This window comes from Schistocerca piceifrons, chromosome 1 (assembly GCF_021461385.2).
Source record: "Schistocerca piceifrons isolate TAMUIC-IGC-003096 chromosome 1, iqSchPice1.1, whole genome shotgun sequence".
NCBI classification, from domain to species: domain Eukaryota; kingdom Metazoa; phylum Arthropoda; class Insecta; order Orthoptera; family Acrididae; genus Schistocerca; species Schistocerca piceifrons.
The window spans coordinates 1,063,084,032-1,063,099,938 of NC_060138.1; the positions used below are offsets into that span (position 1 = coordinate 1,063,084,032).

The following is a 15,907-nucleotide window of genomic DNA, read 5'->3' on the forward strand; positions in this document are numbered from 1 at the left end:
AGGAGTCTGCTTCATTGCAAATCTGGACATACAAACGTGCGCTTCAACCTGAATTATGCATTTTAGTATGGTCAACAAAATTCCGATGCTCTTGGATTATTCTGATGTTTCTTTTATGACATAATGTAACATCTCTTAATGCTGCATGTGTAACAGACATATGTAAATGTTCATGTCAAGATGTTTAAGCTTGCAGATTTGGTCAGAAGTATTGAATGTAATGTTTCATTTAAAATATTTTGACAACTTTAGCAGAATTTTACAAATTTGCCTTCCGTGAAACACAAACACAATGTTTTTTGATCACAAGATATTTTAATTATTTATTTATTTGCAGAGACAACAAATGTGATGACTTTTGCTAACCTCAGTGTTGTTTCACATCATTTTAAGAATTTCTTTTAAAATGCAAACGAAATTGATAGTTGACATAAATTAACAAAATTGCAATACAAGCACAGAAAAGCTTCAAAAGTAGGTATATAGTTAAAATACGACTAATGTCTGATAAAAACTGTTAGATCACATGTTTTCAGCTGAAAATTCAGAAAGTGAGAATAAACATTTCTTTGTCAGGAATAACTTAAGTTTTTTGAAGGCATTTCCATTATGCACACAAGAGTCTTTCAGCAGTTTGTTGAACCAGATGTTTCAACACTAGTGTGGTATCTCCTGTAGGCTTGACGTCATTTCTTAATTTGTGTTGTTTAAATCTTAAATTTACAGAACACCATTGTTTGGTAAATTACAGACTGGCAGCACACCGTGTTATCATTGTACCTCCCCACATGGTGTTGTATTTACTCCTGTCATAGAATAGAAACTGCCAGTTATACAGTTTTTTGGCTTCACAGATAACCTTGAGAATGTTATGAAAAACTTATTGTTCTTAATTCTGGCATATACCAACAACTGCTTTTTTATTTTTGCAAGAAATTTGTATTCCTTTTTTTGCAATGCTGTGTGCATGTAAACCTTATTGGAAATTCTACCTGGAAGTGTTCCAAACAGAAATGCGACCAACGAAAGGTATTGAGTAGAGCAATCACCAAGCACAGGCTTCATACATCGTCATAGTTGTGCATGCACAATAATGCCTGTTATCTGCCATTCTCAGCAAATCCTTTTACATAAGAAGAATTATGTTACGCGTGAGAATGTGTGATGAATTTCTTATATTGCATAGCATTTAACTCTCATTCAAAACTTTGAGGACCAGTTACCTAGAAAAGTTTCAGCCCAGGAAGATCAGCCATTTATGTGATTTAAAATTTTACTGGCGCATTTGTATTTAATGTATCTGAAAGGGTAACACACACAACAAAGATCAATATTGTATGTGAAAGCTTAGCTTTGCTTGTAGCTATAATATACGTATATTAATTTAAACCATCAACTTTTCCTATTTGTATGTTCACATTATGATTACATCATATGACATGAGCTGTGATTGGCTAACAAAAGTGCATCACAATATTGACTTCAGTGCTTTGGAACCCAATGTGCTCTATTTGGCAGAATTCATATATATACTTTCGTAATAAGAAAATATACAGTGTACATGTTGCTGCATGTCAAAGAGCTTTCCAAAACATGTTTTTTGCTGTATTTTGTTTCCTAAATCACTGGCAAGTTCTGTGCCAGTGTATAAAACCTCCGCCATTCAAAGGATTGATAAGTTTTATAGCTATAAGGGAAAGTATGCTTTTACTTAATACCAAAAAAGTGTATTTTGATCCAGGAAAAAGAGTATTTTTACCCAGGAAAAAGTGTATTTTTAACTGGGAAATCCGCAGAAAAATCTGGGATTATTTCTTCTTGTCCACGTATACACCGTGATAAAATGTAATCAGCTGGAATTGTTTGTGATACATCTAAAGCATTTGATGTGTGGATCACAAAATTCTACTTCCAAAGGCTGAGCACTATGGCTTATGTGGTAAGGTAGGCATGTGGCTTGAATCATTCTAGATCACAGAAGGCAGAAGGTAGTATTGAATAAATCTGCAGTGGTACCTGCCTGCTCTGACTAGGACACAGTGAAATGTGGAGTACCACAGTACTTTGTGCTTGGTCCCTTATTTTTCCCAATTTTTGACAATGATATGCTTTGGTGTATAACACAAAAAGCACACTTTTGTAGATGACACAACCGCAAAGTGAAGTCTAGAGAAATCTGCCACCACTCTATTCAAAGAAACTCTAGATTGGCTCACTTCAAATGGTCTGTCCCTCAATGTCATCAAGAATCAATTCATTCATTTTCCCACAGCTAACAAAAAACTGGAAAATATTGAAATAAAATGTGGTGACAGAGAAATATTGAAAGCTGAGTCTTCCAAATTCCTGGGATTGCACATTAGCAACACTCTAAACTGGCCACTTACACATCATCAACCTATGTAAAAGATTGAATTCAGCAACATTTGCCATTCCCTCATTTTCACCTGTTTGTGACTTTGGAAACAATCAAAGTTTTAGATATTTCCATTCACTTATGACATATGGGATTATTTTCTGGGGCAACAAATCATGAGCTAATAAAGTCTTTACTGTACAGAAGAGTCATCAGAATTATTGGTAGAGTGCACCCTAGATGGTCTTTGCAGAAATTTATTCAAACAACTGGGGAGCCTCATCATGCCATGTCGGAACATTTTTCCATTAATGTGCTTTTTGATGGGCAGTCATATAGTTTACAGATTAATGGTGAATGTCATGATCATGACACAAAAAGTAAGCGTGATCTTCACAAAAATAAAACGAACCTCAACATTTTACAGAAAGGATTACTTTATTCAAGCATAAAAGTACACAATAAACTTCCAGTTCATGGTAACCAGTCATTGGGTATAAGAATAAATTCAAACAACAGCTAAACTTTATCTTTTGAATAGTTCATTCAGTTCTTTATGGGAGGTCTTTGATAATGTGTGATTATTAGTGAAATATGCTTAATTTTAAGCATTTCTATAAGAAATGACAATGTAGCACTGGTATGTCAATTGTTAGCAGATTTCTTCTTATATGAAGTCGAATGTAAGCCTTATAATTTGTTTGTGTAACCATCATTACTACAGTAATCTGTGGCGTGCGAACATGTGAACCTCATGTACTGTTTACATATGATTTATATTCTAGGCTTCATGACCATTTACATATGGTTATTATTGTAATAATCTTACATGTTCTACATCCTAGTAGTACACTTGCATCAAGGATCCATAGCACTCTGTCTTCAGGCCACAAGTAGCCCATTGGGACCATCCGACCATTGTGTAATCCTCAGCTGAGGATGCGGATAGGAGGGGCGTGTGGTCAACACACTGCTCTCCCGGTCATTATGATGGTTTTCTGTGACCGGAGCCACTACTATTCGGTCAAGTAGCTCCTCAATCAGCATCAAGAGGCTGAGTGCACCCCAAAAAATGGCAGCAGCGCATGGTGTCCCAGATAGTCACCCTCCAACTGCCAGCCACGCCCAACAGTGCTTAACTTCGTTTATCTGATGGAAACCAATGTATCCACTGTGGCAAGGCCATTGCCATCAAGGATCCAATGAACTCAAAAATTAATAAAGAAAAATGAATTCTATTCAAACAATTTGTAGACAGTTCCCACATATTCTATTGAGTGTTCCTGCAAAATTATATCATTGTATGGCACACAGTTCTGGAGATATGACATCATAAACATTGAGATGCATGAAAAACTAGCTTTTGCTAGCCAGACTATATTCATCTAGTGTTTCATATTTCAACCACTTCATACCTTTTTTTAAAAAAAAAAACTTCAAGAATAATTTCAAACATTTCTTTAAACTTTTTCTCACTTACATGCTTGATGTCAAATATTTAACTCATCAAGTCATTTGGAAAGTAATCAGGTGTTCAAAGTTGTTTTGTACTTTGAGAGTTCAATTCTCTAAAGAATTTGGGGCTTACTGGTGTCACCACAATCTAGTATACAACCACCTTGTATTATTTGTCCATTCCTTGATTATGAAGTTAACTTGGATTATTCAGTTCCCATGTACACATAATGCAGATTATCAATAGTAATGCCTGTTTATAAATTGTACTTACATCTTCATAGAGTCATTGTCTCATTTGTAGGAGAGATTATGGCTCTCTCCATGAACCCAGCAAAAGATTTTATTACTTTTCTCTACACACCTATAGTAGGAAAAGTAATGGTTTTAACACCAATGTTTCTTAATATTTTCCATGGTCTACTTATTTAACAGATATCATTTTCTTACTGAAGGAAAAAGAGAAACAGAAAATACTGTCAGCATAAGATGACCCTGGGGATGGAAATGTCAGTGAAGTGATGTAAAAACAATAAAAAACACAAACAGTATTGGCATTAATACTAAATTCTTGGTTATTAGTTTGCTGATTGGTGATAGTCTTGATGATTTTTAAGATAAGTTAGTTGAATATAGCAAACAAAACACTGTAGAGCTTCACAATATTTTAGAAATGTTTTCCATTGTTTTCATGTTCTGAGAAATTCATCTTCCTATACATATTCATACTTATGCCTACATTTAAATATGGAGATTGTAGTGGACATGAGGAAAGGGTTATAGTCAGATGGTGCAGTTAGTTTGTAGTTCCAAGCATTCCAGAGCTACGGTATATCACACATACACATTTTCATCACAAAAAAAAATTATTTTTTCTTCCTCCGGAAGGAGATAAAGACATTGTTTACAGTCAGATTTTGTGTTGCAAAAATGTTACAAGTATTTTGGAAATGATTTTGATTTATAATTTTACAATGTACTTTTAAAACAAATACATAAAATTACTTTCTATCGTATGGTAAATATGGGTTTCAAAATTGTCATTGTCTTGTAAAATGCAGTTTATTTTACTAGTATTCTATTACTATACTACTGTTTAGTTCTTTATTCCCATAACCCAGGTATTTACTTGATTTTCTGAATTAATAGGCAGTAAACTGCTAGAGAGTGTAAAGAAACACCAAGAAGGAATTTAAGAAATTTGTGCCACATCCATTGCAAATCAAAGATCATAGTTTCAGAGTAGCACAGCCATTAACATTGCCTTTTTTCTGCTGTTTCTCAAAAGATATCAAGACAGTGAAGATATCTCCAACAGATGTTACAAGAGCTAATTAGTGGTACCAACAAGACTATTAGTGTCTGTTTGCTTTGCTTCATATTGAAGATGTACCATTGGCTGTGATTAATAGGTAATTACCATTTCAATGTTTCATTCAGTTGAAAAAGTTTTTTTTTTTTTTTTTTTTTTTTTTTTCTGAGGTGAGCCTCATGGCTGAACTGTTCCTAACATTCTTCTTCACTTGAAACACAGCACAATAGATAAAGTGCAGTGTGCCATTGTAGTTGCTAATGTGTTGTTATATAATTGGCACAAGCTGAGGCAATTGCAGGGCTTACATGTCTGTCTAAAATTTTGTGATTTCTACCAATTCAAGAGCAGGAATAAAAGTACCAAAGAATGAATAGTGAATATATCTTGATCCTGTCTACTTCAACAAATTACCTGAAAATGCCTGCACAGTGCCAGTAAATAAATTTAAAACTAGTCTTTTGAGGTTGATCAAAAATAAAGTAATTTACTCTGTTTAAGAGTTCCTTGAGTATGTGACAAATGACCCATTTTCCTTATGAGAATGAACTATAAGACAAACTGTAAACTATACATATGTCATACTGTGCAACTATTTTATTACTGGTTCATGTACTTATTATTAATTATCAGTTTCATTATTATTTGTCATTTACTGAACTATGTAGTTAATTTATCTTGTAATTGATCTATTTGGAAACTTCTTGTTATTTACATTTGCACAAATATGTATTGCATCCATCCTGGATTATTATATTGTAGTTAATAACATTTGCAATGTCAAAGTTTATATTATTATTATTATTATTATTGTGTAAACACTGACAACACCAATTGCATGTAAATATGCTCAGTGGTGGAATAAAACATTTGTATTTGTAAAAAATCTGGTATTCCAGAATCTCATACCTATTTGAAGGAATGTCTTTACGTCTAGTCATTAAAACAGAGAAATATTTGATATGTTTTTGAGGTACCAAACAATGAGCAGGTCATGGCAGAAATGATCTGTGTTGTATTGTGTAGAAACATTTTTTATTCCAGGAAATGAGGCAGTACACTGTCTTGTTGGACTGTGGAATAATTAGTTTGCCAAAGTAAACACATATGTGTCATCAATTTTTTGATACAGTACTGAAGTACTTGTTACGGGCTACATTCACAGTACACACCATGATTCTTGTTTGTATAGTTTAATCCTCTCAAACATATGCAGAATCACTGCAACCATTTGCCACATTCGGTAGTACAATTGTAACCTACAGAAAGGTGCAATGTGGCCTGTTTTCCCCCCTTTTGTCATTGGCCATATTCATAAACACATTGTTGCCTTTGGTGCTATCAGTCAGGTACAATATCCTGGTGTGTGTTTTGAAATATCATACAGGTTAAAAATATGTAGAATGCTGTAGGCCACGATACAAGGGTTGAATGAAAATTAATGCCTGCACCTTCATTAATTAAGTTTGGATGGGAATATTTTAAGAAGTCAGATGTAGAAATAATCCTTAGAATGTGATCTTTAATTACCAATATTTGCTTTTCCACATAATCACCAGCCAATTGGATACATTTATGCCAACAATGAACAACTTTGCTGAAGTCGTCATGGAGGAAGTTGACACTGTTTCCGCAAACACAGTCTCTCAGTTCTCTCAACCTCTTCATCAGAAGCATAATGATGTCCCCACAGATTGTCTTTCATTATCAGGAACAGGTGGAAGTCAGATGGTGCTAAATCTGGACTGTATGGAGGATGCCGTACAGTGGTGAGATTCAGTGTCTGAAGTTATCCTGTGGTGGCACGTGAAATGTGTGGATTGGTATTCTACACAGGCATGCTTTGCAGACACAAAGATAAATACTGGTGCCAAAACCTCTGAATCAGTAAATAAATTAAAAGAAAAGGTAGAAGAATGTAAAAATTATTCCATGTATTCTTTCGTGTTTGCTGCTATCTCATTTAAATCCTATCTGCCTAATAAACTATGAAACTAGAGTGAGACAACAGCAAACGTGGAAGAATATACATATCATGTCATGTTTATATTCGTATTATTTTTTTGCTGCATAGTGATACAGTCTACAAGATAATTAGCAATTGAATAAGCAGTTGGCTGAATAAGCAGTGGGGTAACTTTTGTATGTGGCAACAGAGTGATACAATGAAAGTTTATTTTATTATTGTTTAGTTGAACAGTGGCTTAACTCATATAATGTAAGTTCATTTTGTCGTTAAATCAAACAGTGGAAAATCCAGGATGGAATGTAAGAATATTATGAGAAGGAAAGTTGCTACTCACCGTATAGTGGAGATGCTGAGTTGCAGATAGGCACAACAAAAAGACTCGCACAATTAAAGCTTTCGGCCATTGGCCTTCATCAACAATACACACACATACGCACACAAACACACACACACACACACACACGACTGCAGTCTCAGGCAACTGAAACCACACTGTGGTTGTGTAATTGTGAGAGCATTTTTGTTGTGCCTATCTGCGACCTAGCATCTCCACTATGTGGTGAGTAGCAACGTTCCTTCTCATAATATTTATTTTGTCATTGTTGAATTGAACTAAGATTAAACTGTGATATTGTTCACACACATTTGCATGGGTAACATAAAGACAGCTATTCTTTAAATGTGGATGAATACGCCACACGCCAGCACGCGTTATAAAAAATGGCACGCCTGATTGAGGGTTAAATGCAGAAGAAAGAACACACTGATGGAAGGAGTACATCAACAATCTATATGCTGGAGATGAATTCTCCTAAAATGCTATAGTAGAGGAGGAAGCAGTTGATCTGGAAGAAAAGATGATCCAGTAATGTGGTCAGAATTTGAGAATTCACTGAATGATACGGGCTCAAACAAGTCAGCAGGGATCAATGATGTACCTTTAAAGTTATAGAAATCTGTGAGAGTTGTAGGAATTAGATGGTAATTTGAGGTGAAACACATGACTTACCACCAGATACCCGTGTAATATTATCATCACATTACCAAAAACGGCAATTACTGGTAAATATAAACATTATCAGATATTTAATCCAAAAGCTAAGATATTTCTGTGTATTTTTATACAAGTCTATCAGCAGTGCACAATATTTCACCTCCTGGACATAACTATTGGCCAGCTACTCGGTCTCATAACTTTATAGACGTAATGAGAAAGAAATGAGACTAGTTACTTGCTTAACATCAAAATTAGGACTGACACGGTAGCTGAAGAAGTGAATGAATTATTCTGTTTAGGTAACAAAATTACATATGATAGCAAAAGGAAGAAATAGATCAAGAGTAGACTGGCACAGGCAAAGAAACCTTTTGTCAGTAGAGGGTTCTGCTGAAGTTGATACAGATGTGGAACTGAGGAAGAAGTTCCTGTAAGTTTATGTCTCGAAGCAAAATGTGGACCATTGGAAATTCAGTGAAGACAAAACTGTAAGCATTTGATATGTGGTGCTATGGAAGAATGTTAAAAATTACCTGGACAGATTAAGGTTTGAAATGAAGTAATAAAAAGAATAGTTAAGTATAGAAGTCTGTGAAAGATATTTACCACACTGGAAGAAAGGCTAGGTTAGTGAGACATCTGCTACAGCATTCAGGAATAGTTAGTCTGGTGTTGGAAGGAGCAGTAGAGGGGAAAAACGGAAGATGCAGACAACAGTTTATAGATGATGATGTGTGAAGTAGTTATGTAGAAATTACAAGATTGGCATATGACACAAATAGCTTATGGATAGCATCAAACTAATCAAAAGACTGGTGACTTAAAAAAGAGAGACCAGTTGCATTCATTTGATAACTGGATGATAATCTGGATTCTAATGTAGGGGTAATTTCACTACATAAAGGAAAACACTTGTGTGGAATTTATACTGTGAACGACCACTTCTTTATTGTACGCACAAACACGCTTGATACATACGTTAACGCGGGAAAAACGAACACTCCCGTGTCCTCCAAAGAACCCCGCTCGTAAAGAGAATCTCTCAGTGTCTTGTCAACTATCGACTTGTCACTCCCACACAGCCCCCCCCCCCCCCTGAAGTGCGGAGCACCCGGTATGGTGGGGTACTTAAAACTTCACCTCTCGGCCTGCCCGAGTGCGGATAGTGCGGGTGTGGGTGCTGCTTGCTGATTCTGTTGCTGCATTAGGCCCCCTGGTGTGGGGCTCATGTGGGACACAGCTGTCTGGTTCTGCGGAAGGTGTGGGTTCGTTGCAAGTTGTGTCTGAAGTCGTCTGTGAGACTGTCGTCGGTGCTGTCATTGTCCAAGCGGGTTTTACTCGCTCAATGGAAACTTTGGTCGACTTTCCCTGGAGGAGGATATCCATTGTGTGTGTGTCCCGTCCTAGCACTTGGTATGGTCCAGTCTACGGTGGCTGTAATGAATGACGTACCAGGTCTGTGCGGAGCATGATGTGGGAACAAGTATCGAGGGACTTGTGTATGAACACTGGATGCGTGCCGTGCTGAGACGTTGGGGCTGCACGTAGTGTCTCTGCCTGCTTCCTCATTTGTTGCAAGAGGTGGGGTAGTTGTGTGTCATCTGGGAGAGGAACTGGTGCAAGGAATTCTGCTGGAACTCGGAGTGGTTCTCCATATACCAACTCTGCCGAGGAACAATTGATGTCTGTTTTTAATGCGGTCCGTAACCCCAACAAAACCAATGGCAACGCTTGAGTCCATGAGTCCTCGTGGCACATCAGAGCAGCCTTTAAGGTCCGGTGCCACCTTTCCACCAAATCGTTGCTGGCCGGGTGATAGCTAGTAGTACGGTTTCGTTGGAAACCACAGAGTTTTGACAGTTGTTGGAACAGTGTTGACTCGAACTGGCGTCCTTGGTCGGTGGTAACGAAAAATGGGCACCCAAAACGAGCCATCCAAGAATGCGCGTGCAGTAGTCTCTGCAGAAATGTCCCTGATTGGTGTAGCCTCTGCCCACCGCGTGCAACGATCCACTGCCGTAAACAAGTACCTGTAACCTTCTGAAGGGGGGAGGGGTCCAACCAAGTCAATGTGTACATGCCCAAAACGTGCCGTTGGGTTTGGGAATTGTCCTACTGGAGCGTGAACATGGCGTCCCACTTTGCTACGTTGACACTGATAGCAGCTGCGGGCCCACTCCCGTGTATCTTTCTTGATTGAAGGCCACACAAAACGGTCCGTCACTAATTTCACTGAGGCATTGGTTCCCGGGTCTGCCAGGTTGTGAGTGCTGTCGAATACCTTTCGTCGGAACTGGGGGGTGATGTATGGGCGTGGTCTAACCGTGGAGGTGTCGCACCATACCTTACATGGGCTGCAGGGGACGTCCACGAGTTGTAAACGTAGGCCAGTGGACGGGTCCACCAACAAGGATTGCAGCTGCGTATCTGAAGCCTGAGCCCTTGCCAATTCAAAATAATCTAACATTGGACTTATCCCATTAATACGTGAGAAATAGTCTGCCACAATGTTTTCGGCACCATGGATGTGACGCACGTCTGTTGAAAACTGGCATATAAACTCTATATGGCGGGCCTGGCGGGGGGAACATGAATCACTGACTTTGTAGAAAGCTGCCACGAGAGGTTTGTGGTCGGTGTATATGGTGAATTGCCTGCCCTCAACTAAGGGGCGGAAGTGCCTGACGCTTTCATACATTGCGAGGAGTTCCCTGTCATATGCACTCCAACGAGTTTGACTCATCTGTAGTTTTTGTGAGAAGAAACTTAGTGGCTGCCAATGACCCTTCACTCTCTGGTGCAGTGCTGCCCCGATTGCGACTTGGCTTGCGTCCACTACTATGGCTAGCTGAGCTCCTCGTGCAGGGTGTGCAAGCCCCACTGCGTTGTGAAGGCTGTTTTGCAGTGCCTTGAAAGCCGAGTCCATCTCGGGTGTCCATGGGAGTGGGCGCTTGCCAATTTTGTTGTGTCCGGCCAAGGCATTGTTCAGTGGCGTCTGGATTGCTGCTGTTCCGGGGAGGTGGCGACGATAGAAATTTATCATCCCTAGGAACCGTCGGAGATCGTGGTAGGTTTGAGGCCGTGGTAGGGTACGCAACAACTCCAGCTTCTCTGGCAGTGGGAAAATGCCCTGAGCTGACACTTTATAACCCAGGAAGGTTACAACGGGTTCCCCAAACACGCACTTGTCCTTGTTAAGTGTAATTCCATGAGCACTAAGCCTGCTTTGCACCTCGCTTACGTGTTTCTGATGGTCAGAAACATTCTCCGAAAACACCAGAATATCGTCTAAATAGGCGAAACAATATGGTAGTCCTCTTAGTACGCTGTCTAGGAACCGTTGCCATGTCTGCGCCGCATTTTTCAGCCCAAATGGCATCACCAAAAATTCAAACAGCCCGAATGGGGTTGTCGCTGCAGTCTTTGGTATGACCTGCTCTGCCATTGGGATCTGATTATAAGCTTTACGGCAATCCAAAACACTGAATATGGATGCCCCGGCCAGTGAATGGGTGAAATCCTGTATATGTGGCACAGGGTATCTGTCTGGAACAGTTCGGGCGTTCAAAGCTCAATAATCACCGCACGGGCGCCATGACCCATTCTTTTTACGGGCGAGATGCAGAGGGGAGGACCACGGACTGTTGGATGGCTGTATAGTTCCTTCCTGTAGCATCTCGTTGAAAATGGCCTTGGTTCCCCGCAAGCGATCAGGTGCAAGCCTGCGAACACGTGAGGAGACTGGTGGGCCTGGAGTTGTACGGATGTGGTGCACCGTCTCATGCTTCGCCCTGCTCTTTCTTGTTCCCTGTTGTGGTTAGGGTGTCGCCTTTGTGGTTGAAACAGCAGGAGCCTGTTGTTGTGTCGTTAACCGTTTTGATGTCGTTTGAGCCATGTGCCGGTCAGCTTCCTTCGTTGCTATGGTGTCCTCCCAGGTGGGTGCACTGAGGTTATCTACCCTTTGGCATGCATGAGAAGTCGGACGTCCTTGTATTCCCGGAATAACAAATCCATTGACAGAATGGACGAGTTGTGACTTGTGTAAATCCACGGACAATGCATGTTTTGCCAGGAAATCAGCACCTAGTATAGGTTGGTCGATATCGGCCATAACGAAGGTCCAGTTGCATTCTTCTGGTAGCCCAATGTCCACTGGCAGTGTTTTCTGTCCATATGTGTGGATGACTGAGTCGTTGACTGCTTTCAAAGTGGTCTCTTCAGTGCGTTTGTCTGAAGGGAAGAAATTTACAGGCAGAGTGCTGACATCTGAGCCGGTGTCAACCAAGAACATCCATCCTGTAGAGCGATCAGGAACGAAAAGTCTTTGTGAAGCAGCGTACCTTACAGCTGTGGGAGAAGTCGATCCACATAACGTAGGCTCGTGCTGAAATGGGGGCGTTCCCCTTCCATGCGTCTGTGAGTTTAGGCGCAGTTGCTTGTTGTCACGGTCGGCTGCGCCTAAAGCAGGCCATGGGATGCGTTTGGGTGCGAGCACGGTGTCTTACACTTCGTAGCTTGCGCGCCGAAGCGCTGGTGGAACCAGCAATAACCGGTGCCATTGTTTGCGTGACGCGGCGGTCGCGTCGGCTGGCGATGACGCGTGTGTGTGTCAGCCGCCGCAACATCGTGTGGCTCTAGCCGCTGCAGCTGGGCGGTCAGCTGATCGATGGCAGCGCGGAGAGATCGGAAATCTTCGGTCGCGTCCGGCGCTCGTGGCAGCACAAGCAGGAGGCGCCGCGTCGACCAGCTCCGGCCGTGCTCGGCTGGTGTCGTTGGCCGAGGTGGTTGCGGCGGCGGCCACTGTGACGCGCGAGTCGAACAGGGAGTGCGCTCTATCGGCTACCTGCAGCAACTCGCATAATGGCCAGCCCTCGTAAGCAATTAAGGTTAAGCCCACCTGCGGAGGTAACTGCTGTTGCCATGTGTGCAAAAGTAATGTGTCTGAGAACACGGAAGGGTCCACCATAGCACGTAAATGCCGGTAAAAGTCTGAAGGCGACCTGTCACCGCGTTTCTCGTGGTACAGGAGCTGTAATATCCGCTGATCCACAGGTTTTGTACAACGCGAAATTAAAGCCGTCTTGAGAGTGGCGTAGGCTTGTTGTGGTGGGGGTTGCATAATTATATCCGATACCACTGACGACGCATGTTGGTCCAGGTTGCATATCACTAGCGTGAACTGTTCAAAATCGTTGACTATTTGTTGCTGCACGAAAATGTTCTCCATAATAGCGAACCAAATTTCCGGACGCTCGGGAACGAAAGGTGGGGGTCGAATTTGTAACCACGACGCGGGTGGCCCACGATCACTGGCAAACGGAAAGTGCGAAACTCGTGGGAGCGGTACCGACGCGGGTGATGAAAACGGGAGCACTTTGGGTCTGATATCGGCGTGTCCTGCGCGCTGGTTGTGCGAGGCAATGTCCTGTGGCGGCGGCGCGGGACCCGCCGGCACACGCGGCGCAGTTGGAAACGTAACGTCGTGGGCGAAGTCGGTTTGAGATGTAGGCGTCCGTGGCACTGTGAACTGAGGGTTTTGCTGCATCGTGTCGAGCTCCTTTTTGATGTTTTGGATGACGCCGTCGATGTCGCGGAAGAGGTTCTGTGCAGACGACATGTCGATACGAGACGTAGCAGAAAATATCTCAAGAAACTTGCCTACTGTCACACTGCTTAGTTACGGGGTCACCACTTATGTAGGGGTAATTTCACTACATAAAGGAAAACACTTGTGTGAAATTTATACTGTGAACGACCACCTTTATTGTACCGCACAAACACACTTGATACATACGTTAACGCGGGAAAAACGAACACTCCCGTGTCCTCCAAAGAACCCCGCTCGTAAAGAGAATCTCTTAGTGTCTTGTCGACTATCGACTTGTCACTCCCACACTAATTATTCACCCATATGTTCATAATTACCATTAATCATTTAGTGCAACAGTTGTAGCATAAATTCTACTAGAGCTTTCTTTGTGTTGTAATTTCTGGTCAGGTTCACTTCATCTTTCACTACCTTTTTTAAAAGAATTTCCAGTTTTACAACACTTTTAATAGTGGAAAATTTAATGAAAATGCCTCTCAATTTCATTATATTTCTCACATACCTCTACAATAAGTTCAGTAAAACAGCGACACTGTCATTTTAAGAGCTTTTAAATGCTATTACAAAAGGTATTCGACTCAATTACATATATTTACTTGTTTATTTTTCATTATTGTAAGAGTTACAAGTATTAACCATGAAACAAAATTATGTGCCATCTGCATACCATCATTTGCCAAAAAACTAGTTTCAAAATGTGGAACTGTTTTTGAAATAATTGTGTAGCTCACTGTCTCTGTTGCAACATACAATTTTACCTGTGGAATAAAAGAATACCTGTGAAGAACTAGATGTGTAAGGGAATTAAATTTGGAAGTTCTAAACAATTGACTGTATAAAAGTGTTTGAAATGAAATTTTATTATAACTGCCATTACATTTCTTTATTTTCACAATTACATAGGATTTTTATTACATTCCAGTGCTGTCACTATAATAAAATAATGCACCATATTAGTTGTGTCATGTAATTTACAATATATAACTTATAAGACTTTTTACCTGATTTTATGACAGGTACTATTTTTTTAGCAATATTTGCTTCATTTCCCATTTTGAAAATGATGGGCATTTGCTCTAGGCTACACATATTATTATATAATCTGTATCCCTCCATATATTCCTGTTTTGTCACTTCTTCCCTCAGGATCACTAGCTTCTATTTGCTCTTTCAGTAGCTCTAATTCTCTGATGCCAGATACTGTTACCTCATATTTGTGCATAACAAGTGTATGGTAAAAATGAACTGCAAACGCAACAAAAATAATCATTACTGGTATCATAATAATTGAAGTTGTCCAAGCTGCTGCTGTAGATAACAGATAAAATTTTACCCAACAAATAATAGCCACTTCACATAGGAAGAGGAGCAAACCCAAGAGAGTAGAAAAAAACCATGCTATTTCAATGTACCAATGAAGGCGTTCATGTGGAGATTCTTGAACTATAGTTGTGGACTTGATGTCACTGCTACAGATGGTTTCAATATGAGGAAGAATGCATGTGCTAATCATAAGGGCCAACAAATGAACAGATACAAGGAGTGTTGTGCACACAGTAAAAACAATCAGCAAATTTTTAGGTGTCTTTTCATCCAGTTGAAGTTCAACCATTGCCACCTGAAAAATAAAAGTGTCAGTTATAAAATTGTAACACATCTCACATTGTTTGTTTTTTATTTTAGTGAAAGATTCAACCAGATGCAAAATAACTGAAAAGGCTGACAATTTTAAACAGAAAATTATTTAACTGTAACTATGGTTTTCCCTTTGTATTACCATATGTTTATACTTGCATCAGATATGCAATGAATTTAGGAAACTTGTGCCCATGTACCTCCACTGCAGGGTTTCCCAATACTTTTTTTGACATTGAATTTTAGAAGTACTAATATGGTTAAATTTTGAGAAACTATATATATCTCAACAAAATACACGAGACTGTGGCAATAAGCCTAACCACAAAGAAAAATTGTTGTCTCACCATTGCAAACCCTGACAAAAGAGCAGAAGTTTTGCTTGATGCTTTGAGTTTAGCTCTGCTCAGCTGTATTTTTCTCCATGTCAAAAAATTAGCAGTATGCAGACATTCATCATTCGTTGACGACATTTTTTCCTGTAACATTAAATAAAGAATTAAGAGTGGATTTCAGCTAGAGTTACAACTTCAGTACGAAACAGAAATTACATTTACAACTGGTCAGTAAGTAGC

General features: G+C 40.0%; 1 protein-coding gene across 3 annotated transcripts in view; it reads right to left on the reverse strand.

The window, feature by feature from the left end:
• Positions 1-14,537: 14,537 nt before the first annotated feature.
• The window catches only part of LOC124753909 (calcium release-activated calcium channel protein 1-like), a 256,973-nt gene continuing 255,603 nt past the window's right edge, over positions 14,538-15,907 (reverse strand). For all 3 annotated transcript variants that reach the window (XM_047249024.1, XM_047249021.1, XM_047249023.1), the window contains exons 3-4: positions 15,680-15,811; positions 14,538-15,315 (exon numbers count right to left, since the gene is read on the reverse strand). In XM_047249024.1, coding sequence (XP_047104980.1) covers positions 14,791-15,315; positions 15,680-15,811 — 657 coding nt within the window. In that variant the 3' untranslated portion in view covers positions 14,538-14,790. The remainder of the gene's footprint in view (positions 15,316-15,679; positions 15,812-15,907) is intronic.